This window comes from Excalfactoria chinensis, chromosome 13 (assembly GCF_039878825.1).
Source record: "Excalfactoria chinensis isolate bCotChi1 chromosome 13, bCotChi1.hap2, whole genome shotgun sequence".
NCBI classification, from domain to species: Eukaryota; Metazoa; Chordata; class Aves; order Galliformes; family Phasianidae; genus Excalfactoria; species Excalfactoria chinensis.
This window is the reverse complement of record NC_092837.1, coordinates 15,267,124-15,291,245: the sequence shown is the minus strand read 5'-3', so window position 1 is coordinate 15,291,245 and position 24,122 is coordinate 15,267,124. Positions and strand designations below refer to the sequence as shown.

Below are 24,122 nucleotides of genomic sequence, written 5' to 3'. Positions count from 1 at the left end.
AGAGGGAGGTGACGCACTGGAATAAATTGCCCAACGAGGCTGTGGATGCCCCATCCCTGGAGTCATTCAAGGCCAGGCTGGATGTGGCTCTGGGCAACCCAGTCTGGCAGCTGGCGACCCTGCACATAGCAAGGGCTTGGAAATGGATGAGCACTGCAGGCCTTTTCAACCCAGGCCATTTTATCATTCTATGATTCTATGAAATGCTTTTCCAGTGGTGCTATTTCGAACCTGAGTTGTGCATTTCTCTGTCCATACTGTCACTATCTGCACAGACTCTGCTTTGAGAATGTCGAGGCAGTTGCCATTCTCCACCCCTAATGAAGTGTTGACTTGCAGCTCTGTTGGCCACATGGATGTTTTGCTGTATCCAGCGGGTAGAAATAGAGCAGTACATATCGGGTTGGACTAAACTGCAACTGTGTTGATGTATTAAAATGTGTTTAGTGTGTTTGGATGGATTGTCAGACAAATCCACAGATTGCCACAGAGCAGAGTGTGTGCAAGTGGAACAGTGACAAAATCCTAAGCGTGGCCATGCTTTGGTGCCATCACTTCTTTTTTGTCTTGCTGATGTTTCACAACGTGAGTAAAGAGCACTTACAAAATGATGTGCAGAGTTTGTCATAGGCTGCATGAAATTTCATCTGATTAGTTATTATTTTCCTGTATGGATGGTGACTGAGCATTGTGTCATTGTGTTCCCCTGTAACACATATTTTCCAAACAGAACAACTGATTCCCTCGCAGCGTATGCGAACTATTGAAAGTCTTAATAAAAGTGCAATGCCACTGAATACTGGGAAACGGACGCTGCGTTGCGCTGCGTGTTTTCTTCTTTTACTCTCCACTGATTGTGGCAGCGGGAGGCAGCGGGCAGGATGGCATCCCGTTCCCGGAGCAGTCCCGCCGCGGGCCGCAGGGTGGTGCTCCTGGACAAGGCGGCGCAGAGCGGCTGCGGGCGGGGAGAAGCTGAACCCAGCGCAACGTAGAGCAGCGCAGCCGGGAGGAGGCGGCGGAGAACGGCGGCAGAGAGCGGCGGAGAACGGCGGGGAGCTGTTGTCCGTGCTCCGAGCTCCGTGTGAGCCGCCGCCGGGCCACAGCAGCCCCGCTCCGGGCTCCGTCCGCACTCGGCGAGAGGCAGCGAGGGAGGCAAGCAGGAAGGACTCCATCCAGACCCGCCGCGCCGCGCTGCAGCCGAGCTCCGGTTCCCGCGGAGGAGCGCGCTTCCCGGCCGGACGGAGGGTGTCCGCCGCCCCGCCATGGCGGCTGCAAGGCAAGTGCTGTGGCTGTGGGCTTTGCTGGGCGTGCCGCGCGTTCTCGGCGAGCCCATCCGCTACTCCGTGGCCGAGGAGAGCGAGAGCGGCTCGGTGGTGGCCGACGTGGCGGCGGACGCGGGGCTGACCCCGGCGCAGCTCTCGGCTCGCCGGGCGCGCATCGCCTCGCCGGCCGGCCGGCAGCACTTTGGCTTGGAGCGCGGCAGCGGCCGCCTGGTTGTCGCCGAGCGGCTCGATCGGGAGGAGATGTGCGGACGCTCCCGCACCTGCACGCTCGCCTTCGAGCTGCTGCTCTCCGACCCGCTGCAGTTCTTTCCGATCGAGGTGTCGGTGGAGGACATCAATGACCACTCGCCGGTCTTCCCGGACGAACGAGTGACCTTTAAGATTCTGGAAACCAGCGACCCGGGCTCCCGTTTTCCCGTGGGTGCTGCTCAGGACCTGGACATTGGCAGCAATGACATCCAGGCTTACAGCATCGTTCCCGAGAATGAGTTCTTCACTGTCTCCTATCAGACTGAAAGTGAGAGTGAAATGCACGTTGACCTTATTTTGCAAAAGCCTCTGGACAGGGAAGAACAACCAGAGTTGGATTTCAGTCTCGTTGCCACAGATGGGGGCTCTCCACCGAGGAGTGGAACCACCCAAATCCACATCGTTGTTCTGGATGTGAATGACAATGCTCCCGTCTTCACACAGAAGGTGTACACTGGTCGTGTTTTGGAAAATGCTCCAAAGGGTTTTGTGGTTCTCAGAGTGGTGGCTAATGATGCAGATGAGGGAATAAATGGCGACATTACATATGAATTCACACAGTCAGGTGGCCAGACGTATTCGGATTTTACAGTTGACACCAAGACTGGTGATATTGGAGTCATAAAACCTCTGGATTTTGAGACAACACAGAAATATGAATTCAGTGTGCGCGCAATGGATGGTGGGGGCCTTTCAGCTATGTGTAAGGTAGTGGTGGAGGTAGTGGATGTGAATGACAACGCACCAGAGGTGGTGGTCAGTTCATTCAACAGCCCACTCCCAGAGAACACAGTGCCTGGGACTGTAGTCGCATTGTTTGCAGTAAAAGACAGTGATTCCGGTGTGAATGGGGAAATTAAATGTGCCCTCGAAGAACAGCTCTTCTTCTCCCTCAGGCCAGCCTTCAAAAACTACTATGAGCTGGTGACCGTCAGCGCATTGGACCGGGAGGAAACAGCACAGCACATCGTGGTTGTCACGGCAGCAGATGCAGGCTCTCCTTCTCTCACCACCACCCACACCTTCACCGTGGACGTCTCCGACGTGAATGACAACGCACCCGTCTTCAACCAGACCTCGTACACCATGTACGTGCACGAGAACAATGTCCCCGCGCTGCTCGTGGGGGCCGTCAAGGCGACGGACGCGGACGCGGGAGCCAACGCCAAGGTGAGCTATTCGCTGGTGCCAGCCCGTCCCCCGGAACGAGAGCCGTGCTCGTGCGTGTCCGTGAACTCCGAGAACGGAGACGTGTTCGTGCTGCGGCCGCTGGACTACGAGCAGCTGAGGCAGCTGGAGGTGGTGGTGAGCGCGGCAGACGCGGGGTCCCCTCCGCTGAGCAGCACCGTCAGCGTCCGGCTGCTGGTGGTGGACGAGAACGACAACGCGCCGCTGGTGCTGCACCCCGGGGCGCAGGACGGCAGCCCTCCTTCGAGCGAGCTGGTGCCCGCGTGGGCCGAAGCGGGGGACCTGGTGACCAAAGTGGTGGCCGTGGACGCCGACTCGGGGCAGAACTCGTGGCTTTCCTACCAGCTGCTGAGGGCCACGGAGCCGGGGCTGTTTGCTGTGGGAGCCCAAAGCGGGGAGGTGCGTCTGAGGAGGCCGCCGACGGACAGGGACGCCGTGAAGCAGAAGCTGGTCGTGCTGGTGCGGGACAACGGGCGGCCACCGCTGTCGGCCACCGCAGCGCTCAGCGTGCTCCTCGTCCACGGCTCGTGGGACGCTCAGCTGCCGCAGCAGAGCCCCGCTGCTGCCGACGACGAGGACGGCGCCCTCACCACCTCTTTAATCATCGCCCTGGTCTTTGTCTCGCTCCTCTTCCTGGTGTCGGCGGCGGCCTTCGTGGCTTGCAAGGCGTGCAAGAGAAAGGAGCTGAGCTCCGGGCCCGTGCTTTACGGCCCCAGCAGCGTGCAGAGCTACTTGGCCGACGGGGCCGCTGCCGGGACCCTGCCCCACGGCTATTGCTACGAGGTCAGCCTCACCACGGGCTCGGGCAACAGCGAGTTCAAGTTCCTGAAGCCCGTCCTGCCCAGCCTGCCAGCGCAGCACAGCAGCGCGGAGTTCACTGGCAACCATGCTGACGATTTCCCTCCTGCCCCCATGATTATGGGAGATGCTGATTTCGAGAGCCCCGGGATTCAGTCTGTGGGACAGTTCAATGGGTTGTAATTGGCACAGGGTCTGCAATTCCATCAGAGTCATGGCTTGTTTGGACTGGGCTCTGTGCTTTAATAAGTTAACTCCATTTCCCCGGGATCAGATCTGCATTTGTAGCTTACATCCCATTTCACAAGAATGCTGTGTGTTCCCTCTGCTCCCTTCAAGCCAAAGCAACATCATGATGCAAGTTTCATGCATGTCAGGTAAAGATATGTTTCTGGTCTGTTAAGTCTGTTTCTGAAATGTTTCTCTGCTGGTGTTCTTTCCACGGTACCCAGCTGATCTCTTTTCCCATCTGCTGGGTGATCAATGGGCCAGTATTATCCTTCTGTGGGATGCAGAACTGCCCAGCTGTGGGGCTCAGTGTGTGGGGCAGTTTTCTGTGTGTTCCCTTAATTAGGTTCTCATGGGCTTGCTTCTCCAGCCCGTCCAGGTCTGTCTGGTTGGCTTCCCTTCCCTCTAATGAATCAACTGCACTGCTCCGCTTGGTGTCATAAATAATGCTTATGATACAATAATAAAATAATAACCTTGTATATCTTCTCTGTTTGAGAATTACGTAAGTCATCTCTTGTACATTCATTTCTGAACTGGGCCTGTTCAGCTTGGAGAATAGAAGGCTCTGTGGAGACCTCATCTTGCCTTCAAATACTTGAAGGGAGCATATAAACAGGAGGGGAATGGCTCTTACCAGTGTTGATAGTGATAGGACAAGGGGGAATGGTTTTAAACTGAGACAGGAGAGGTTTAAGTTAGACATTAGGAGGAAGTTTTTCACTGAGAGGGAGGTGACACACTGGAATAAGTTGCCCAAGGAGGCTGTGGATGCCCCATCCCTGGAGACATTCAAGGCCTGGCTGGATGTGGCTCTGGGCAACCCAGTCTGGCAGCTGGCGACCCTGCACATAGCAAGGGGTTGGAAATGGATGAGCATTGCAGGCCTTTTCAACCCAGGCCATTTTATCATTCTATGATTCTATGAAATGCTTTTCCAGTGGTGCTATTTTGAACCTGAGTTGAGCATTTCTCTGTCCATACTGTCACTATCTGCACAGACTCTGCTTTGGGAATGTCAGGGCAGTTGCCATTATCCACCCCTAATGAAGTGTTGACTTGCAGCTCTGTTGGCCACATGGATGTTTTGCTGTATCCAGTGGGTAGAAATAGAGCAGTACACATCGGGTTGGACTAAACTGCAACTGTGTTGATCTATTAAAATGTGTTCAGTGTGTTTGGATGGATTGTCAGACAAATCCTCAGATTGCCACAGAGCACAGTGTGTGCGAGTGGAACAGTGACAAAATCCTAAACGTGGCCATGCTTTGGTGCCATCACTTCTTTTTTGTCTTGCTGATGTTTCACAACGTGAGTAAAGAGCACTTACAAAATGCTGTGCAGAGTTTGTATTAGACCACATGAAAGTTCATCTGATTAATTATTATTTTCCTGTATGGATGGTGTCAGCATTGTGTCATTGTGTTCCCCTGTAACACACATTTTCCAAACAGAACAACTGATTCCCTCGCAGCATATGCGAATTATTGAAAGTTTTCATAAAAGTGCAATGCCACTGAATATTGGGAAACAGACGCTGCGTTGCGCTGCGTGTTTTCTTCTTTAATTCTTCACTGAGTGTGGCAGCGGGAGGCAGCGGTCAGAAGAGCGTCCCATTCCCGGAGCAGTCCCGCTACGAGCCGCAGGGTGGTGCTCCTGGACAAGGCGGCGCAGAGAGAATGCGAGAGGGAGAGGCCGAACCCAGCGCAACGTAGAGCAGCGCAGCCGGGAGGAGGCGGCGGAGAACGGCGGCAGAGAGCGGCGGAGGACGGCGGGGAGCTGTTGTCCGTGCTCCGAGCTCCGTGAGAGCCGCTGCCGAGCCAGAACGGCCCCGCTCAGGGCTCCGTCCGCACTCGGCGAGAGGCAGCGAGGGAAGCAAACAGGGAGGACTCCCCTTTGGCCCCGCCGCGCAGCACTGCAACCCGGCGCCGACTCCAGCGGAGGAGCGCGCTTCCCGGCCGGACGGAGGGTGTCCGCCGCCCCGCCATGGCGGCTGCAAGGCAAGTGCTGTGGCTGTGGGCTTTGCTGGGCGTGCCGCGCGTTCTCGGCGAGCCCATCCGCTACTCCGTGGCCGAGGAGAGCGAGAGCGGCTCGGTGGTGGCCGACGTGGCGGCGGACGCGGGGCTGACCCCGGCGCAGCTCTCGGCTCGCCGGGCGCGCATCGCCTCGCCGGCCGGCCGGCAGCACTTTGGCTTGGAGCGCGCCAGCGGCCGCCTGGTTGTCGCCGAGCGGCTCGATCGGGAGGAGATGTGCGGACGCTCCCGCACCTGCACGCTCGCCTTCGAGCTGCTGCTCTCCGACCCGCTGCAGTTCTTTCCGATCGAGGTGTCTGTGGAGGACATCAATGACCACTCGCCGGTCTTCCCGGACGAACAAGTGACATTTAAGATCCCTGAGAGCGGCGACCCGGGCTCCCGTTTCTCTGTAGAAGCTGCTCAGGACTTGGACATTGGCAGTAACGGCATTCAGGTTTATAGCATCTCTCCTGTGAACGAACACTTCAGTGTCTCCTTTCAAACTCACAGTGAAAGTGACATGTATGTCCACTTGGTTTTAGAAAAGGCTCTGGACAGAGAGGAGCAGTCAGAAATGGATTTCACTCTCATTGCTACAGATGGAGGCTCTCCACCCAGGAGTGGAACCACCCAAATCCACATCATAGTTTTAGATGTAAATGACAATGTTCCAGTCTTCACACAGAAGCTTTATGTTGTGCAGATTTTGGAAACTGCCCCAGTGGGAACTGTGGTTCTCAGAGTAGTGGCCACCGATGTAGATGAGGGAGTTAACGGTGTCATCTCATATCAGTTCAGCCAGATTCAATTGCTGTTTGCAATTAATCCCAGTAGTGGTGAAATTCAAATTGTGAAGCCTCTGGATTTTGAGGCTGCACAAAAACATGAGATGAGCGTGCGGGCTACTGATGGTGGAGGCCTCTCAGAACTCTGTAAGGTGCTGATTGAGGTGGTGGATGTGAATGACAATGCACCAGAGATCGTAGTCAGTTCATTTAGCAGTTCACTCCCTGAGAATACAGTGCCTGAGACGGTGGTTGCCCTCTTCACTGTTAGGGACCGCGATTCTGGTGTCAATGGGGAGGTCAGCTGTGCCCTTGAAGAAGAACCCGCCTTCTCCCTCAGGCCAGCCTTTAAGAACTACTATGAGCTGGTGACAGTCAGCACACTGGACCGGGAGGAAGCAGCACAGCACATCGTGGTTGTCACGGCAGCAGACGCAGGCTCTCCTTCTCTCACCACCACCCACACCTTCACCGTGGACGTCTCCGACGTGAATGACAACGCACCCGTCTTCAACCAGACCTCGTACACCATGTACGTGCACGAGAACAATGTCCCCGCGCTGCTCGTGGGGGCCGTCAAGGCGACGGACGCGGACGCGGGAGCCAACGCCAAGGTGAGCTATTCGCTGGTGCCAGCCCGTCCCCCGGAACGAGAGCCGTGCTCGTGCGTGTCCGTGAACTCCGAGAACGGAGACGTGTTCGTGCTGCGGCCGCTGGACTACGAGCAGCTGAGGCAGCTGGAGGTGGTGGTGAGCGCGGCAGATGCGGGGTCCCCTCCGCTGAGCAGCACCGTCAGCGTCCGGCTGCTGGTGGTGGACGAGAACGACAACGCGCCGCTGGTGCTGCACCCCGGGGCGCAGGACGGCAGCCCTCCTTCGAGCGAGCTGGTGCCCGCGTGGGCCGAAGCGGGGGACCTGGTGACCAAAGTGGTGGCCGTGGACGCCGACTCGGGGCAGAACTCGTGGCTTTCCTACCAGCTGCTGAGGGCCACGGAGCCGGGGCTGTTTGCTGTGGGAGCCCAAAGCGGGGAGGTGCGTCTGAGGAGGCCGCCGACGGACAGGGACGCCGTGAAGCAGAAGCTGGTCGTGCTGGTGCGGGACAACGGGCGGCCACCGCTGTCGGCCACCGCAGCGCTCAGCGTGCTCCTCGTCCACGGCTCGTGGGACGCTCAGCTGCCGCAGCAGAGCCCCGCTGCTGCCGACGACGAGGACGGCGCCCTCACCACGTCTTTAATCATCGCCCTGGTCTTTGTCTCGCTCCTCTTCCTCGTGTCGGCGGCGGCCTTCGTGGCTTGCAAGGCGTGCAAGAGAAAGGAGCTGAGCTCCGGGCCCGTGCTTTACGGCCCCAGCAGCGTGCAGAGCTACTTGGCCGACGGGGCCGCTGCCGGGACCCTGCCCCACGCCTATTGCTACGAGGTCAGCCTCACCACGGGCTCGGGCAACAGCGAGTTCAAGTTCCTGAAGCCCGTCCTGCCCAGCCTGCCAGCGCAGCACAGCAGCGCGGAGTTCACTGGCAACCATGCTGACGATTTCCCTCCTGCCCCTATGATTATGGGGGATAAAGCTCTGGACGGCATTGGCAGCCAATCTGCTGGGCAGCTGACTGGTTTGCATTTTGATTAACGCTCTGTCTGTACATCCAAAGATTTCATGACTTGTGTTATATTAGGATATGTGCTTTGATACCTCACTGCATTTTCTCCACAATGAATGTGCATTTTCTGTTAGAATCATAATTGTCACTGCTATGCTCTTTGAGAACAAAGTTTTTTTACTCTCCTCTTCAGTTTAAAAGGGATAAATTAAAGAAAATATTTTTTTCTCTCCTGCTGGCAAATACATCTTTCATCTCTTTTATGATCTTTTCTGGTATGCTTCTATAATCTGTTTATTTCCTTGTTGTCCCACTACTGTCTTGTCCCATTTACAGCTGTACGAAGCAACAGACCTCACTCTTTCTTTACTAAGTTCTGTAAAAAAAAAACATGAGACTGGGCACACAAATCCTCTGCTCTTGGCAATGCAGCATAGGCTGCCTGTCCTATCAGCTGGGCAAGGAAGCTGTGAGCTCTGTCTTACAATGCAGTATAAGTATTGTTGTCTTTGCTGGATTATGGATCTCTTTGTCTCTGATATTTGTATTCTTCCTACTAGTCAATGTCTTTCCAGGTAAGAATTGTTTCTACATAAGTTGCACTAATGCTTCCCAAGGAGTTGCTTTCATCCACACATGATATAGGCTCTTGCATCTCATCTTCAGATTGGGTAAATTCTGAGTCCAACTGTTCTCTAAGTGAGAGCTACAAATTGCACAAAAAGAGTCTATAAAATGTGGATGATGTGTCTCCTTGGGGTTGCCTCATAATAGAACAGCACTGATAATATTGGGATAAGCTGTACTTAGCTGTGAAAATATGTACATTGTATTTGGATGCATTCTAGGACAAGTCCACAAGTTGCCTCAGAGGACATGGCAGTCACTACTGAGATGTGTATGCAACCAAGGACCTTTATGTTCGGTCTTCATTCCTGTTTGCTGAGGCTTCTCTACATGACAGTCCATTTTGATATGATTTTCCATGTTTTTCTAGCATTTTCTCACATTTTTTCCCCCTTTTCTTTTTCTCTTGCCAACTCAGTTTTAACTGTCTTATCTATTCCCCTCAAGAAGTACTGCCACCCCACATTCAATAAGTGATTATTGGGGTGAAATGTGATACGGCATTAAACATTTGGAAACTCTCATGGCATGCTGAGCTGAAGTTATAAACTGTGTATTTGTAAATCAAGATGACCTGGTCTGTAATACTGAAATAAAAGAACATCTGAGTGCCATTCCTTCAATAAAAGTTGTTGTGGAGAAAGACTCTGTGATGTTTTTCTAGTAGGTTTATGAAATACACCACTCCAGATGGATGCATGTAGATCAAGTAGGATTCATGCCAGGGTACTGAAAGAGCTGGCTCATGTCATCATGAGACACCTCTCAATTGTTTTTTATATATCTTGCATGTTGGCAGTCACTGCCACTGTTTGCAAATAGGGTGAAATTGAAGACACCAATAATGATGGGTCTGTCAGTCTCACTTTGGTACCTGGCAAAATTACACAGGAGATTTATCTGGGAGTTACTGAAAAGCTTTTCAAAATCTATGCAGTCATTGGTCACAGCCAACATGGGCTCATGAAGGAAAGTCCTGTTCAGTGAGCTTAATCTCCTATGAAAAGGCTTCCCGCCCAGCTGACCAAGGAAAACCAGTTGATGTAATCTTCTGGGATTTCAGCAAAGTTTTCAAGACTGTTTCTCACAGTATCCTTCTATAGGATTTGTCCAGCATTTGGCTAGACAAAGATATAAGACAATAGGTGAGCAATTGGTTGATGAGTCAGACTCAAAGTGTTGTGGTATATGGACTTCTATCAAGCTGATGACCAATCACTGTCAGGGTTCCACAGGGCTCCATGTTAGGGCCAGTTCTCTTTAATATTTTCATCAGTGACCCAGACATAGGCCTTGACAGTATGGTAAGTAAGTTTGGGATGGTACTAAATTGGGAGATGTTTATTCCTTCAAAGATAGATTTTGCAGAGACATCTTGAAAGTTTGGAGGGTTGGGCAGCCACCAATCACATGAAGTTTAACAAGAACAAGTCTTGATTCTGCACATGGGACGGGGCTGTCATTCATCTATGTTCAGACTGGGAGATGAGAGGTTGAAGAGCAGCCCTGCAGAAAGGGAGCTTGGGTTCTGGCTGATGGTAAGTTGAATCTGAGTCACAATACACTATGACAGTCAAAAGGCCCATCTGTACCCCAGGGTGGATCAGACCCAGCACTGCCAACCACATGAGGGAAGAGATTGGCTGTACCCTGCCTGTTGTGGCCTTACCTTGAGCACTGAGTGCAGTTCCAGGCAGCACAATTTAAGGACATAAAAATACAAGATAGAATCCAAAGGAGAGCTATGAAGATGGTGAAGGAACTGGAAAGTTGGACATTTCAGGAACAGCTGAAATCCCATGACTTATTCAGCCTGTGGAAGAGGAAACTTGCAAGGAAGGCATGAAACAGGCATGGCAGGATCTGCTGGCCAGACTGATGGAGAAGAAGGAAATGCACAAGCAGCAGAAGCAGGAACATGTAGCCTGGGAATAATGCAGAGATGCCATCCAGACATGCAGAGGTTAAATCAGGAAAGCCAAGGAACAGGCCTACCTAAACTCAGCAAGAGATGTGAATTACAACAAGAAGAGATTCTACAGGTACATCGATCAGAAGAGGAAGGTCAGAAGAAGTGTACCCTCCCTGATAAATGAGAAGATCTTCTTTGGACCTTGAGTGTAGTTTCTTCTTATTTAACTGAGAGAGTTTGTGAGTTCTCCTTCCACTCATGGATGGGACATGGCTACAAATCTATAGGGTCCAATGACAGGCATCACAGTGGCTGATGTATTTGCTAAGCCGCTCTCATCATATTTGAAATACATGGCTGTCAAATGAGTTCCTCAGAGACTGGAAAAAGGGAAACATCATAAGCATAAGGGTAGAAAGGAATTCTTGAGGAACTACAGCACAGTGTGCCCCATTTCCGTGCCTATGAATATATGCAGACCATCCTGGAAGCTAGCTTAAAGTACATATAAAAGAAGGAAGTGATGCAAGGCTTCACCAAGGCCAGATCTTGCCTAACCAATCTGGTGGCCTTCTACAGTGAAGCGGCAGCATCAGTGATCATTTCTCTAAATTGGAGAGAGAAGAAGTAGAGGGGTGGACTATTCAGAGGATAAGGAATCAGTTGGATGGTCACAGCCATAGGACTGTGGTCAGTGGTCTTTGTCCAGGTGGAGGCCAGTGACGAGTGATATCCCTGGTCAGGGATTCATCTTGGGACCAGTGCTCTTCAGCACCTTTATCAGCTACCTGGACAGTGACAACGAATGCGCCCCCAGGAAGCTTGCAAATAATAGTAATCTGAGTGGTGTAACTGGTATGACAGAAAGAAGGGGTACCATCTAAAGGGAGCTGGTCAAGCTGGAGAAGTGAGCCTATATGAATTGAATGAAGTTCAACAAATGCAAGTGCAAGAGTCGGAGCAATCCCAGATAAGTGCACAGACTGGAAGGAGAATTCCTTGAGAGCAGCCCCGTGAAGATGAATTTGTGGGTTCCGGTGAATGAAAAGCTTGACACAAGCCAGCAGTGTGTGCATGAAGTCCAGAAGACCAGATGTGTCCTGGGCTGGTTTTGATACAGACAGATGGATGGCCAGCAATGTGGGGGAGGTAATTGTCCCCTGGAATAGTGGGTACAGGTCTGCAGCCCTCAGTACAACAGAGGAGCTGTTGAAGTTAGTACAGACAAGGCCACAGAGATAATCAAGGGACTGGAGCACTTCTTCTGTAAAGAAAGGTTGAAGCAGCTGGGCTTGCTTATCTGGAGAAGAGAAGGTTCTGAGGAGACCTCATTGCAGTCTTCCAGTACTTAAAGGAAGCTTATAAATAGGCTGTAGAAGAACTTTTTACATGGTCTGATAATGACAGGACAAGGGGAACAGTTTTAAGCTAAAAGAAAGGAGATTTAGATTAGATGCTGAGTGGAATTTTTTTACTCTGAGAGTAGTGAGGCACTCACACAGCTGTGGATACTTCATCCCTAGAGGCGTTCAAGTTCAAGCTGGATATGATCCTGAGCATCCCAATCTAGTGGGTGGAAATCTTGCCCACAAAAGGGAGATTGGAACAGGGTGGACTTTAAGATCCCTTCCAATCCAAGCCACTCTATGATTCCTTAATTCCATGACTCTGATTCTTCAGTTCTATGATAATGGGTATATGGGAACTGCTGAGTCACAGCCTGAACCACTAATTGAACACCTGGGTTCAGCTCTGGGAGCACAGGTGAAGGCGATTTGGCTGTGTGACCTGAAGGGTGGAGTCTGGCTGCACCTCTCTTAGACCTCACTTAAGGGTTGACTGGAACTGAGGGAGGATTTCTTTTTGGAGATCCCTCCCTTGGAGAGCTCTTCCCTGTCAGCCTGAAATCTTCTGATACAGGTAAGCAATCTTTTCCCCTTTTGTTACTGTATCTTTCTATTGCATCAATCTTCTTCATCTGCCCAATTGCTACATTTGGTTACTGAGTTATTATGATACTATCATATCAACATACCATGAAACTGAGGGTCAACTTTATGATGGTCTACAGCTTACACACAAAGGGGAGTGGAAGGGAAGGCACTGATTTCTTCTGTCTGGTAGTAGCAACAGGACTCAAGGGAATGGTATGGAGTTGTATCACTTAAGTTAGGTATTAGGCAAAGGTTCTTTGCTTGAGGGTGGCTGGTCACTACAACAGACTCCTCAGGGCACTGGTAATGTCACCAAGCCTGCCACAGTTTAATAAGCTTTTGGACAGCATACTCAAATATAATCTGAACCTGTGTGGAGCCAGTACTTGAATGATCCTTATGGGTTCCTTCCAAGTGTGAATTCCCTCATTCTGTGGAAATTCTATAGAGGAACCAGGGTTTTCCTAAGGCTAGGAGGCTTTTTCTTCCTGGTTCCTTGATGGCGTAAAATTGAGCAAGTGCATTTGCTCATGCTGGAGATGTGACCCACAGTACATAAAGGAAAACAAGGGTGGCAATGATCTGTTGGCAGCTCTCTGGAGACCTTATGATCCCTGAGCATAAAGTCTGACAGGGCAGTTGGGCCTGGAGGGCTGTGATGAGTTGTGCAGAGTCTAGTTGGAGGTGGGTTTGGGTGCACCCCAAGGGTCAATACTTGTTGCAGTTCTGTTTAACATTCTAATTAAAGACTGAACCATGGAGTCAAGTGTAACCTTGTCAAGCCTGCAGATTACACTTAACTAGGGAGAAGTGGGTACAGGAGAGGGTCATACTGCCAGCCAGAGTGACTTGGACAAGCTGGGGAAATGGGCAGGATGCTCATGGAATTCACCAAGGAGAGAAGTAACATCCTGCACATAGGGGCAAATGTGCACCAGAGGAACAGCTTGGTGGAAAAGGCCAAGAGAATCCTCCAGTGGTCAGTAAGTTGAACATAATTCAGTATGCGCCCTTGCCACTAAAAGGTTAACAGTGTCCTGTGTTGTGTTAGAGAGTTGGCAGCAGGTTGAGGGAGTAATCTTTCTCTTCTGCTCATCATTACTGAGGCCACACCTGGGTCCAGTTAATTACTTCCTTAGTAAAAGAGGGTTATAATGCAGGGGTTCCTATCATATAAATAAACACCAGGAAGAATGGTGTGCAAAGATGGTTCTGTGTTGTCCAGTGCCAGTACAAGAAGAAATAGGCACAATCTGGAACAAATGAGGGAACCTTAATGCTCTTTAAGTGAAAGCAGCTCGGGTCTGCTTGGCAAGCTGCATGCAGCTAAAGTCCTTCTGGAAGCTACAATTCTCAGTGTTCCCAAAATGTCAGCTGAAATGAGGTTATCTACACTAATTCCTTCCTATCATTCCCACTCTATCCAGTGGTAGTGTGAATGACAACTCACAGTATGAGTGCCTTCCTCACTAGCATCACAATAAACCATCAGTGCCTGCTGTAAAACGGCTGTTTCCCAACCTTATTAATAAGCTGAATATCAGGGTGCACGAGGCATCTCAGAAATACGTGTTTTAAGGCAGTTTTTGCCATCTGAAAGTGGCAGCCCCTAGGAGTTTCTGCTTAAGAAGCAATGCACTGGGTAGAACTTGCCACAAGGAGCGGTAGAAGGTGAAAACCAGGTCCCAGCGCCTCAGCACTCTCTCTGCCCACACTCACTCATTTCACCTGCTGTCCTATTTATGCCCTCGTGGACCGGGATGTGGTAATTCGGATTCTGAGAGTGCATCTGCGAAAAAACATTCAGCAGCATTGCAAGCGCCCAGTTTGTGAGGCACTAGCGGCAGCAGAAGAGTGGAAAGAAGGTGTGAGCTGGGGCCGTTTAGCAGAGGCAGAGCCTGCAGTTATCATAGGTGACTGCGAGTGTCGCTGTTGGCTAAGTCTGGGTAGAGCTACGGAAGGAGAACGGCAGAAAAGAGGCGGGCCGGTACGCGAGTCAACGGCTGCAGGTCCAAGGAGGAAGGGAGATCAGAGGCAAAATCCAGGACGTACGGCTCCGGGAGGGGCACGGCGGGGCGGTGGTGGTGCCCAGGACTGATTCGGACGGAAAGGGGAGAGCGAGAAGCTGCACGCAGACGGGGAAATGGTGGTGAGAGAAGGGCGCTGGGGCCGGAGGCAGCGGGCGCTGCTGTGCTGCGTGTTGGTGGCGGCGTGGGAGGCGGCGTGGGGGCAGCTGCGCTACTCGGTGCCCGAGGAGCTGCCCAAGGGCTCGTTCGTGGGCGACGTGGCCAAGGACCTGACGCTGGAGCTGGCGGCGCTCGGCAACCGCGGCGCCCGAGTGGTGTCCCAAGGCAGGACGCAGTATTTCGCTCTGCATGCGAACAGCGGCCACTTGGTGACGGCCGAGAGGATAGACAGGGAGCAGCTGTGCGACTTTGTACAGCAGTGCGTGCTGCGCTGTGAGCTGATCGTGGAGGGCGAGATGAAGGTTTATGCAATCGAAGTGGAAATCACGGACATTAACGACAACGCGCCAAGCTTCCGAGAGGCAGAAATAGAACTGAAGTTGAGCGAGGTGACGGCCCCAGGGTCGCGATTACCTCTTCCCAATGCTCATGACCCAGACATCGGTGCCAATTCCCTACAGAGCTACACGCTGAGCGGCGACGAGCACTTCTCGCTGTCCGTGCAGACAGGAGCCGACGGCGAGAAGCGTCCCGAGCTGGTGCTGGCCAAGGCGCTGGACCGGGAGGAGGCGGCGTTTCACGAGCTGCTGCTGAGGGCGAGCGACGGCGGCGATCCTGCGCGGACAGGCACGGCGCGCATCCGTGTATCTGTGCTGGACGCCAACGACAACGCGCCCGCGTTCAGCCAGGCGGTGTACACGGTGCGAGTGCCCGAGGACGTGCCCGTGGGCTCCACGTTGCTCAGCGTCACCGCCACCGACCCCGACGACGGAACCAATGGGATCGTGACATACTCGTTGAATAAAATTACTCAGAAAGCTTCGAAGATATTCTATCTTGAGCCCGAATCTGGAGCGATCAAGCTAGTGAGGAACCTGGACTTCGAGGAATGGAATTCCTATGAGTTGGAGGTACAGGCACGAGACGGCGGTGGCCTTTTCGACACGGCGACGGTGTCGATCTCGGTGACGGACGTGAACGACAACGCGCCCGAGATTTCGGTGCGGTCGTCGCTGAGCGAGATCTCGGAGGACGCGTTGCCGGGGACGGTGGTGGCCCTGCTGCACGTGCAGGACCGCGACTCGGGCGCCAACGGGGAGGTGCGGTGCAGCCTGGGCGAGGGCGTCCCGTTCCGTCTGGAGCGGGCGCTGGACGACTACTACAGCGTGGTGACGGCGCGGGAGCTGGACCGCGAGCGGGCGTCGGAGTACAACGTGACGGTGCGGGCGGCGGACGGCGGGTCGCCGGCGCTGCGGAGCGGCGCGGTGCTGGCGCTGCGGGTGCTGGACGTGAACGACAACGCGCCGGTGTTCGCGGAGGCGCGCTACAGCGCCCGGCTGCCCGAGAACAACGCGGAGGGCGCGCTGGTGCTGACGGTGCGCGCGTGGGACGCGGACTGGGGGCAGAACGCGCGCGTGCGCTACCGGCTGCGGGAGGGGCGGCTGCGGGGCGCGCCGCTCTCGTCCTACGTGTCGGTGCAGGCGGAGACGGGCGCGCTGTACGCGCTGCGCTCGTTCGACTACGAGGAGGTGCGCGAGGTGGAGCTGTGGGTGCGGGCGGAGGACGGCGGCGCGCCGCCGCTCAGCAGCAACGTGTCGGTGCGGCTGCTGATCGCGGACGAGAACGACAACGCGCCGCAGGTGCTGTACCCGCCGGCGGCGCCGCCCGCTTCGAGTTCGGGCTCGGGCTCGTGGGAGTCGGGCGCGTGGGGCTGGTCGGGCGTGGAGCTGGCGCCGCGCTCGGCGGAGCCCGGCGCGCTGGTGGCCAAGGTGGTGGCGGTGGACGCGGACGCGGGGCAGAACGCGTGGCTGTCGTACGAGCTGGCCAAGGCGACGGAGCCGGGGCTGTTCCGCGTGGGGCTGCACAGCGGCGAGGTGCGCACGGCTCGCTCGCCGCTGGCCCGCGACGCGGCGCGCCACAGCCTGGTGGTGGTGGTGAAGGACCGCGGGCGGCCGGCGCTGTCGGCCACGGCCACGCTGACGGTGGTGCTGGCCGAGAGCGTGGCCGAGCTGCTGTCGGAGCTGGGCAGCGCGGCGGCGCCGGCCGAGCCCGCGGGCAGCCTGACGCGCTGGCTGGTGCTGGCCGTGGCGGCCGTGTCCTGCCTCTTCCTCGCCTTCCTGCTGCTGCTGCTGGCGCTGCGCCTGCGCCGCTGGCGCCTCTCTCGGCTGCCGCCTCCGCCTTCGGCCGCCGGCGTGTTGCGCGGCGTGCCGGCCTCGCACTTCGTGGGCATCGACGGCGTCCGCGCCTTCCTGCGCTCCTACTCGCACGACGTGTCGCTCACGGCCGACTCGCGCAAGAGCCAGCTGCGCTGCGCGGGCGGCAGCTGCTGCGACACGCTCCCGGCCCGGCCGCCATCGGAGATTTCGAATGCTCTCGTCCAGATGGTTGATCACACTGTGGCAAATGGAGACCCCGCTTCTGCTGAGGTATGTTCTCTATATTAAATTTCTTTTATGTCTTTGGTTTTGTTCTACCCTTTTAAACATCATTTTATGTAATTGTTTTATTTCTCTATTTGTTTTTCAATTTCATTTCACCTTTCATTAGCATTCAGTTAATGTGTCTTGTGATCATATATTTTGCATCTTCTAACCTGGCTTCTTAATGCATGGTGTTCTTGGCCAAGTGCTCTGTGCAACATCTTGGACATGAGATGTTGGAACGTAGTAACTAGAAAATGCTGCATAATGAATCTCTTTTCTTTAACTGTCAGTTTCTGTATGAGCTTCTCTGAGCAACCGTACATCTTTGTCTAAGTCACAATCTGTCCAGGGCCTGATGGACAGATGTCCATGTTTACTATCTTTTATTTCCTGAAACTCAGTGAATTCAAAATAGTTTTCCATTGTGAATGATTATTATTTCGTTACTGTGAAGCGTGCATAAGTACAGGTTGGAGGAATATTAATAATCTACCATCAGAGGACTGACCAGAGGTAGTAGTAAAACGTATTTATTCTACCAGTAAGAAGGGGAGGATCTCTTCACAGTGATACGTAGATAGTAACAGAACTGGTACACGTGAGGGAGTGATTCCATCCTCTAAAGGTACTGTGGAGACTTTTCTAATCTTTCCATATCTTCTGCTTAAGTGGCTGTGTTGATTCAGCTTTCCTTAGGTCTTTATTTCTTTGGTGTAAGCATGATGGGGTTTAATGTTCAGATGAGATATCATTGCTTTTTGTGAATGTGGCATCTCTTTGTTTTCCCCTGGCTTGTTCAAGCAACGGTAACCAGATGACTTTTGCCAGAAGCCGTCTTTGTATTTTGGGACTTGCTGTAATAACACTCAGCTTAGGCAAGAAATGTGGGTGTGGTTTATCATAGACACACAGATAAGAAGTGATTGGAGGCTGGGTTGTGCGGCGCTGATATTACACTGCTGCCTTTCAAATGCTGATGGAGATGGGATCTGATAGGACTGGTTTGACTGCAGTGGTTTCCTTGGTGACTGGGATTCTTAGCTTTGCTTGGCCATCAGTCATACCTTTGTAAGTGGGAAAGCTGACTTTCAGCGTGTGCTCTTCCAACCACTGAGAACAAAATCACAATTGACACACAGGTTTTTGGCCTTCTGCCTATCTTGCCATTTTTCTTATGGCAGTGATAGGAAAGCAGTGGGAACACTCCAACACCACGAGTCTACAGGGCAGTAAGATCACTGCAGGACTGAGGTAAGATCCTGGGATTATTTTGTGTGCACTGGGACAGGGCTTGTGCAGCAGAAGACTTTCAAGTGTATGCATGTCAAACCTGTTTGCTCAGATAGAATCACATTAGGAAATCATGACATAAAACGTTTTGGTTTGGAGAGGATCTTAAAGACCACCTAGTTCCAGTCTGCTGCCACAGGCAGGGCTGTCACCCACTGGATGGTTGCTCAAAACCCCATCCAACCTGACCTAAATGCTTTCAGGTATTCCTCAGTTTTCCCATAGGCCTCCTTCAAGTACTAGAAGGCTGCTGTAACATCTCCCTGGAGCTTTCTCTCTTCTAGGCTAAACAAATCCAACTCCCTGCAGTTCTTTATAGGAGAAGTGCACCAATCTCTGATCATCCTTTTAACGTTTCTTTAGACTTTCTCCAGTAACTCCATTCTTTTTGTGTGCTGGTGACCCCCAGGGCTGAACACGGTACTCTAGGTGAAGTCTTACAAGAGCAGAGTAGAGGGGGAGAATCACCTCCGTTGACCTGATAGCTAAACTTCCGATGCAGCTCAGGATATGATTGGCTTTCTGGGCTGCAAGCACTCACGAACAGTTATATTCAGTTTTTCATCCACCAGAACTCCCAAATCCTTCTCCACAGGGCTGCTCTCAATCCAGTCCTTGCCCAGCCCGTGTTTATCTTTGAGACTGACCTGACTCAGGTGCAGGACCTTGAATTTGGCCACAGTGAACTTCATGAGGTTCTCATGGTCCCACTTTTTGAGGCTGTTCATGTCCCTCTGGACGGCAGCCCCTCCCTCCAGTGTGCAGACTGCACCACACAGCTTGGTGTTGTCTGCAAGCACTCAGTCCCACTGTCCATGCCACTGGCAAAGATGTTGATACCGGTACGAGTACAATATCTGAGAGACGCAGACGGAAATCTTCAGCAAATTTACAAGTTCTGGATCTTGCTTTCCTGGAACAATGGTGTTTACCAACCAGCCTCGGAGTGAAGATTAAGGAAGAGAACCCAGGAGCTCCGGGCTGCAGTTCTCAGCGCGGACTCAGGGTGTCACTGTCGGCCAATACGGGGAAGGGACTCCGCCGGCTGCGGCGCCCGCGCAGTGCCGCTTCGATCCGGGCAGAGAGAAGCAGAAACGATCCTGCTCGGCTCCAGCCCGCGTTCCGACCGGCAGTAAAGATTAAATCGTTTTTTCTCCGGTGTCGATTCAGCCGCTCGGGAAAACGGGTCGTCTGCAGAACACGCTTCGGGACTGCGGAGAATGGAGGTCCGAGCAGCAACGCGGGGCCGAGGAGCCGCTGGGCGGGTCGTACTGCTGGCCGTGCTGCTGCCGCTGTGCTGCCGGGCGGCGCCGGAGCGGCTCCGCTACGTTATTCCCGAAGAGCTGGGCAGGGGTTCGCTGGTGGGGCCGCTGGCGCGGGACCTGGGGCTGAGCCAGGCAGAGCTGCCAGCACGACAGCTGCGGATTGTCTCCGGTGATGAAAAGCGATACTTCGTTCTCGAGGAAGAGAATGGAAACCTGCGCGTAAACGAGAGGATAGATCGGGAGAGCATCTGCGGAGACGTGACGCCTTGTGTCTTCGGTTTGGAAACCGTCATGGAAAACCCTTTCAATATATATCACGTGAGCATTACTATCCAGGATATCAATGACAATGCGCCGCGCTTTGACAAAGAAGTTGTTGCTATAGAATTGATCGAGTCCACTCCTCCCGGGACGAGGCTCCCCCTGGGCAGTGCCAGAGATCCCGATATTGGGGTGAACTCGTTACAGAGCTACCAACTTACTCCCAGTCCGCTCTTCTCCCTTGTAGTGAAGGAGGACTCTGATGGAAGGAAACATGCGGAGCTGTTGTTGGAGAAAAACTTAGATCGTGAAAAACAGAAAAGCTATGATTTGATACTAACAGCAGTGGATGGTGGGGATCCAGTCCGATCTGGAACCACCCAGATAAAGATTGATGTGACTGATGCAAATGATAACGCACCGGTGTTCACCAAAGAGATCTACAAGGTTCGAGTGCCAGAAAACCTTCCAGAAGGCTCCTTAGCTTTTCAGGTGAAAGCCACTGATGGCGATGAGGGTACAAACGCGGAAATCACCTATTCTTTCAACGACATTGCAAGCAGTGCTCACCAGCTCTTCAGTCTGGACCCCAAGACAGGTGATGTGAGGATTACCGGTCCCCTAGATTATGAAGATGTGAAATATTACAAAGTAACTGTTGAAGGCAAGGACGGAGGTGGGCTGAGCGCACACACCAAAGTGCATATAGACATTATAGACGTGAACGACAATGCTCCAAGCCTTACCCTCCTGCCTATCTTGAACCCGATACCCGAGGATTCAGTCCCGAGTACAGTCGTGGCTGTGATCAACGTTCGTGACAGGGACTCCGGAGTAAATGGGGAAGTGACCTGTACTCTTGACGGTGACTTGCCTTTCAAACTAGAAGCGTCATCAGAGAATACCTACAAACTTGTAATTGGAAATAGCCTGGACAGAGAGCAAGTCTCTGCTTACAACATCACGATCACCGCCACGGACCGGGGCAGCCCGGCGCTGTCGAGCCGCGCGGATCTGGTGCTGGAGGTGTCGGACGTGAACGACAACGCGCCGGTGTTCGAGGAGGCCGCCTACAGCGCCTACGTGCCCGAGAACAACGCGGCGGGAGAGCCGGTGCTGCGCGTGAGCGCGCGGGACGCGGACGCGGGCGCCAACGGGCGCGTGAGTTACGCGCTGGCGGGCGGCGGCGCGGACGCGACGTTCGTGTCGGTGCGGGCGGAGACGGGCGAGCTGTACGCGCAGCGCTCGTTCGACTACGAGCGGTGCCGCGAGTTCGCCGTGGAGGTGCGGGCGCGGGACGGAGGGACGCCGGCGCGCAGCGCCACGGCGACGGTGCGCGTCTTCGTGCTGGACCGCAACGACAACGCGCCGCGGGTGCTGTGGCCGGCGGCGGGCGGGGCGGAGGGCGGCGGAGCGGGCGCGGGCGCGGGGCCGTTCGAGGTGGTGCCGCGCTCGGCCGAGGCCGGCTACCTGGTGGCCAAGGTGGTGGCGGTGGACGCGGACGCGGGGCGCAACGCGTGGCTGTCGTACGAGCTGCTGCAGGCGCCGGAGCCGGCGCTGTTCCGCGTGGGGCTGCACAGCGGCGAGGTGCGCACGACGCGGGCCGTGTCGGAGCGGGACGCGGCCAAACAGCGGCTGGTGGCCGTGGTGAAGGACCACGGGCAGCCGGCGCTGTCGGCCACGGCCACGCTGCACGTGGTGCTGGCCGAGAGCGTGCAGGACGCGCTGCCGGAGCTGATCGAGGGCCCGGAGGCCGCCGACCCGCAGGCGGAGCTGCGCTTCTCGCTGGTGCTGGCGCTGGCGCTGCTCTCGGCCGCGTTCCTGCTGAGCGCTGCTCTGACGTTGCTGGCGCGTCTGCGCCGGGCCGGGCCGCCCGCCGTCCTGCGCTGCCTGGGCACGCGGCGCTTCTCGGCGTCGGGCCCCGCCTTGCCGGCCGACTTCTGCGAGGGCACTTTGCCCTACTCCTACAACCTGTGCGTTGCTCCGGGCCGAGCCTTGGCCGAGGGCACCTGGCTGCTGCCGCCCGCCTTGCTGCCCAGCGTGCCCGTCGAGGAGCCGCTCAGCGGGGAACCCTGCGGGAAGCGAAGCTCGAGTGACAGCGCCGGCCAGGGAGAGCCGCCCGACAACCTCTGCTCATCGCAGGTCAGTAATTCCGCTCTGTTCTCCTGTTGTCTCTCATTCTTTTCAAGCTCCACACAAAATGCAGCGTCCTTTTCCTTAAGGGTTTCTCTGGGTAGCGTTTGTAGGCGGCACTGATCCGAGACCCTCCAAGAGAACAAAGCAGAGCTACATTGTAGCTGTGCTTCACAGCGGACGGGTAACAGTTTCAGCCCCTGTTTAATCAGCGGTCACGTCGTTGGGTTCGGCTGAGCTGTTCTGGCTGCTCGGAAATCTGCTTGCTAATTGTTTTGATAATGTGCTGTATTAGTGTGGCTGATAGATGTTGTCCCGTTATGACATCCCTGGGCAACCCTTTCTCCGTGTTTTCATCACCACTGCTATCATCTTCCTGATTGTTGATCTTCGCTTGCCTTTTATATACAGATGATTGTGCAGAATCACTTCTGAAAGAAACCGACATATTGTATTGCAGAGCTTGTGGAAATACGAGTGCAGTTTCATGAATGGAAAAATTAATGATTATTGAATGTGGTGGGGTAATGGCTGGGCAGATGGTCCTTTGGATATCCCTGTTTGCCTGTTCTGAAGATCAAAGAGAATCATTAAATTTGGGGGCATTTGAGAATGGCTGCAATGTTCCGTGTTTGTTGGGCTCTTGGAAGAAAGAGAAGATGTTTTACTGATTTAATATTGGCTTATTGAGAATGGAGGAATCTCTGTCTTTGGTAGCTATGGCAACAGCCATTTGTTCTCTTGCATTTGGAGGACAAATGACACAATGAGGTCTGAAGATTCTTAGGGCAAGTGAAAACCTTGTACTGCAGTTTACTTCTGAATGTATAGAAGATAAGTGTTGATATTCAGTTTGTCCAGCCATTGGATCTAGGCCTGAGGTTATGACTCCATGTATTTTCCTTCTGTTATTCAAATGACTTTAAAGAACTGTGGCTGTAATGTGTGTTTTGAGGTCTTGGAATAGGCATCTGTGCCTGACAGGACTTCTGGAAATGGTTTCAGGTGAAGAGGAGATTTAGGTTGGATATAAGCAAGAAGTTTTTTTACAGTAAGGGCTGAGTCAGGATGCCCAATGATATATGGTGGGTGCCCTGTCCTTAGAGACATTCAAGGTCAGGCTGGACCAGGCTTTGAGCAACCTGATCAAGCTGCAGATGTCCCTGTTCACTGCAGGGGAGTTGGACTAGATGACCTTTAAAGGTCCCTTCTAACTTAACTCTATGATTCTATACATACCAAGTGGCATATTTAGCACTGATCATCTCTGAATTCTTCACTTGTATAATTTCATTTCGTCCTTCCTTCTAGTTTAGGTCTCAAGACAGACCTCAGTGTGTCACATAATCCTTTAGGAGACTGGAAAATATCGCTATAGACCTGGAGGAGCCTTTTAAGTTGATGCCCTGAACATTTACAGATGTTGAGACATAGACTGTGATATACTTACTTTACCTTAAAATACCATTGAATGAAATGCTCTTGCCTGTGGATGACATATAGCCAAATATACTTTCTGTGGTGTAACTGAAGGCTTTGAATGCATGGTACGGAGAGGGATGGTGTGAATTTGTACCTGGGGAATAGTTGTCTCGGTGTGATTTTGGCGGGGAAATGGTTTGATTTCATAGTTGATGCCATGATATACTCTAGTTCTGGTAGAATCCTGGTTCCTCTCTTTCAAGAGGCATTGATAGTTTCCTGATTATAAGTTACTTGCATGTGAACTATGCAGGGGTTGGAAGGAACCTCAACAGATCATTGAGTCCAACCCCCTGCTAAAGCAGGTTGCCTACAGTAGGTTGTGCAGGAGAGCATCCAGGTGAGTCTTGAATATCTCCAGACTCCACCACCTCTCTGGACAGTTTCTTCCAGGGCTCTGTCACTGATGGTGAATACATTTTCTTTGTGGCTGTATGGAATTTTCTGTGTTCCAGTTTCTCCACACCACT

At 53.3% G+C, this 24,122-nt stretch overlaps 4 protein-coding genes across 4 annotated transcripts; 3 read left to right on the top strand and 1 right to left on the bottom strand.

The window, feature by feature from the left end:
* The first annotated feature begins 860 nt into the window (after window positions 1-860).
* On the top strand, window positions 861-5,097 carry LOC140258071 (protocadherin beta-15-like). Its single transcript, XM_072348005.1, has one exon. The coding sequence runs from the start codon at window positions 1,263-1,265 to the stop codon at window positions 3,699-3,701; it is 2,439 nt and encodes an 812-aa protein (XP_072204106.1). The 5' UTR covers window positions 861-1,262; the 3' UTR covers window positions 3,702-5,097.
* An 85-nt stretch (window positions 5,098-5,182) lies between these two features.
* Window positions 5,183-9,404, top strand: LOC140258073 (protocadherin beta-15-like). Its single transcript, XM_072348007.1, has one exon. The coding sequence runs from the start codon at window positions 5,733-5,735 to the stop codon at window positions 8,166-8,168; it is 2,436 nt and encodes an 811-aa protein (XP_072204108.1). The 5' UTR covers window positions 5,183-5,732; the 3' UTR covers window positions 8,169-9,404.
* Window positions 9,405-14,755: 5,351 nt separating this feature from the next.
* On the top strand, window positions 14,756-17,242 carry LOC140258389 (protocadherin gamma-A2-like). The gene has a single exon (XM_072348599.1). It carries the CDS (start codon window positions 14,756-14,758, stop codon window positions 17,240-17,242), a length of 2,487 nt encoding a protein of 828 aa, XP_072204700.1.
* A 3,624-nt stretch (window positions 17,243-20,866) lies between these two features.
* Window positions 20,867-22,618, bottom strand: LOC140258388 (uncharacterized). The gene is made up of 2 exons (XM_072348597.1): window positions 22,531-22,618; window positions 20,867-22,095 (listed from the first exon to the last, which is right to left on the bottom strand). Exons 1-2 carry the CDS (start codon window positions 22,616-22,618, stop codon window positions 21,005-21,007), a joined length of 1,179 nt encoding a protein of 392 aa, XP_072204698.1. The 3' UTR covers window positions 20,867-21,004.
* Between the last annotated feature and the right edge of the window lie 1,504 nt (window positions 22,619-24,122).

Coding starts and splice junctions, on each gene's coding strand:
- LOC140258071 (XM_072348005.1), top strand. CDS start 1,263: ATGGCGGCTGCAAGGCAAGTGCTGTGGCTGTGGGCTTTGCTGGGCGTG.
- LOC140258389 (XM_072348599.1), top strand. CDS start 14,756: ATGGTGGTGAGAGAAGGGCGCTGGGGCCGGAGGCAGCGGGCGCTGCTG.
- LOC140258073 (XM_072348007.1), top strand. CDS start 5,733: ATGGCGGCTGCAAGGCAAGTGCTGTGGCTGTGGGCTTTGCTGGGCGTG.
- LOC140258388 (XM_072348597.1), bottom strand. CDS start 22,618: ATGTCGGTTTCTTTCAGAAGTGATTCTGCACAATCATCTGTATATAAA. Junction 22,096..22,530: donor TCAGGAAGATGATAGCAGTG/GTGATGAAAACA, acceptor TTCCCCGCTGAG/CGGCTCCTCGACGGGCACGC.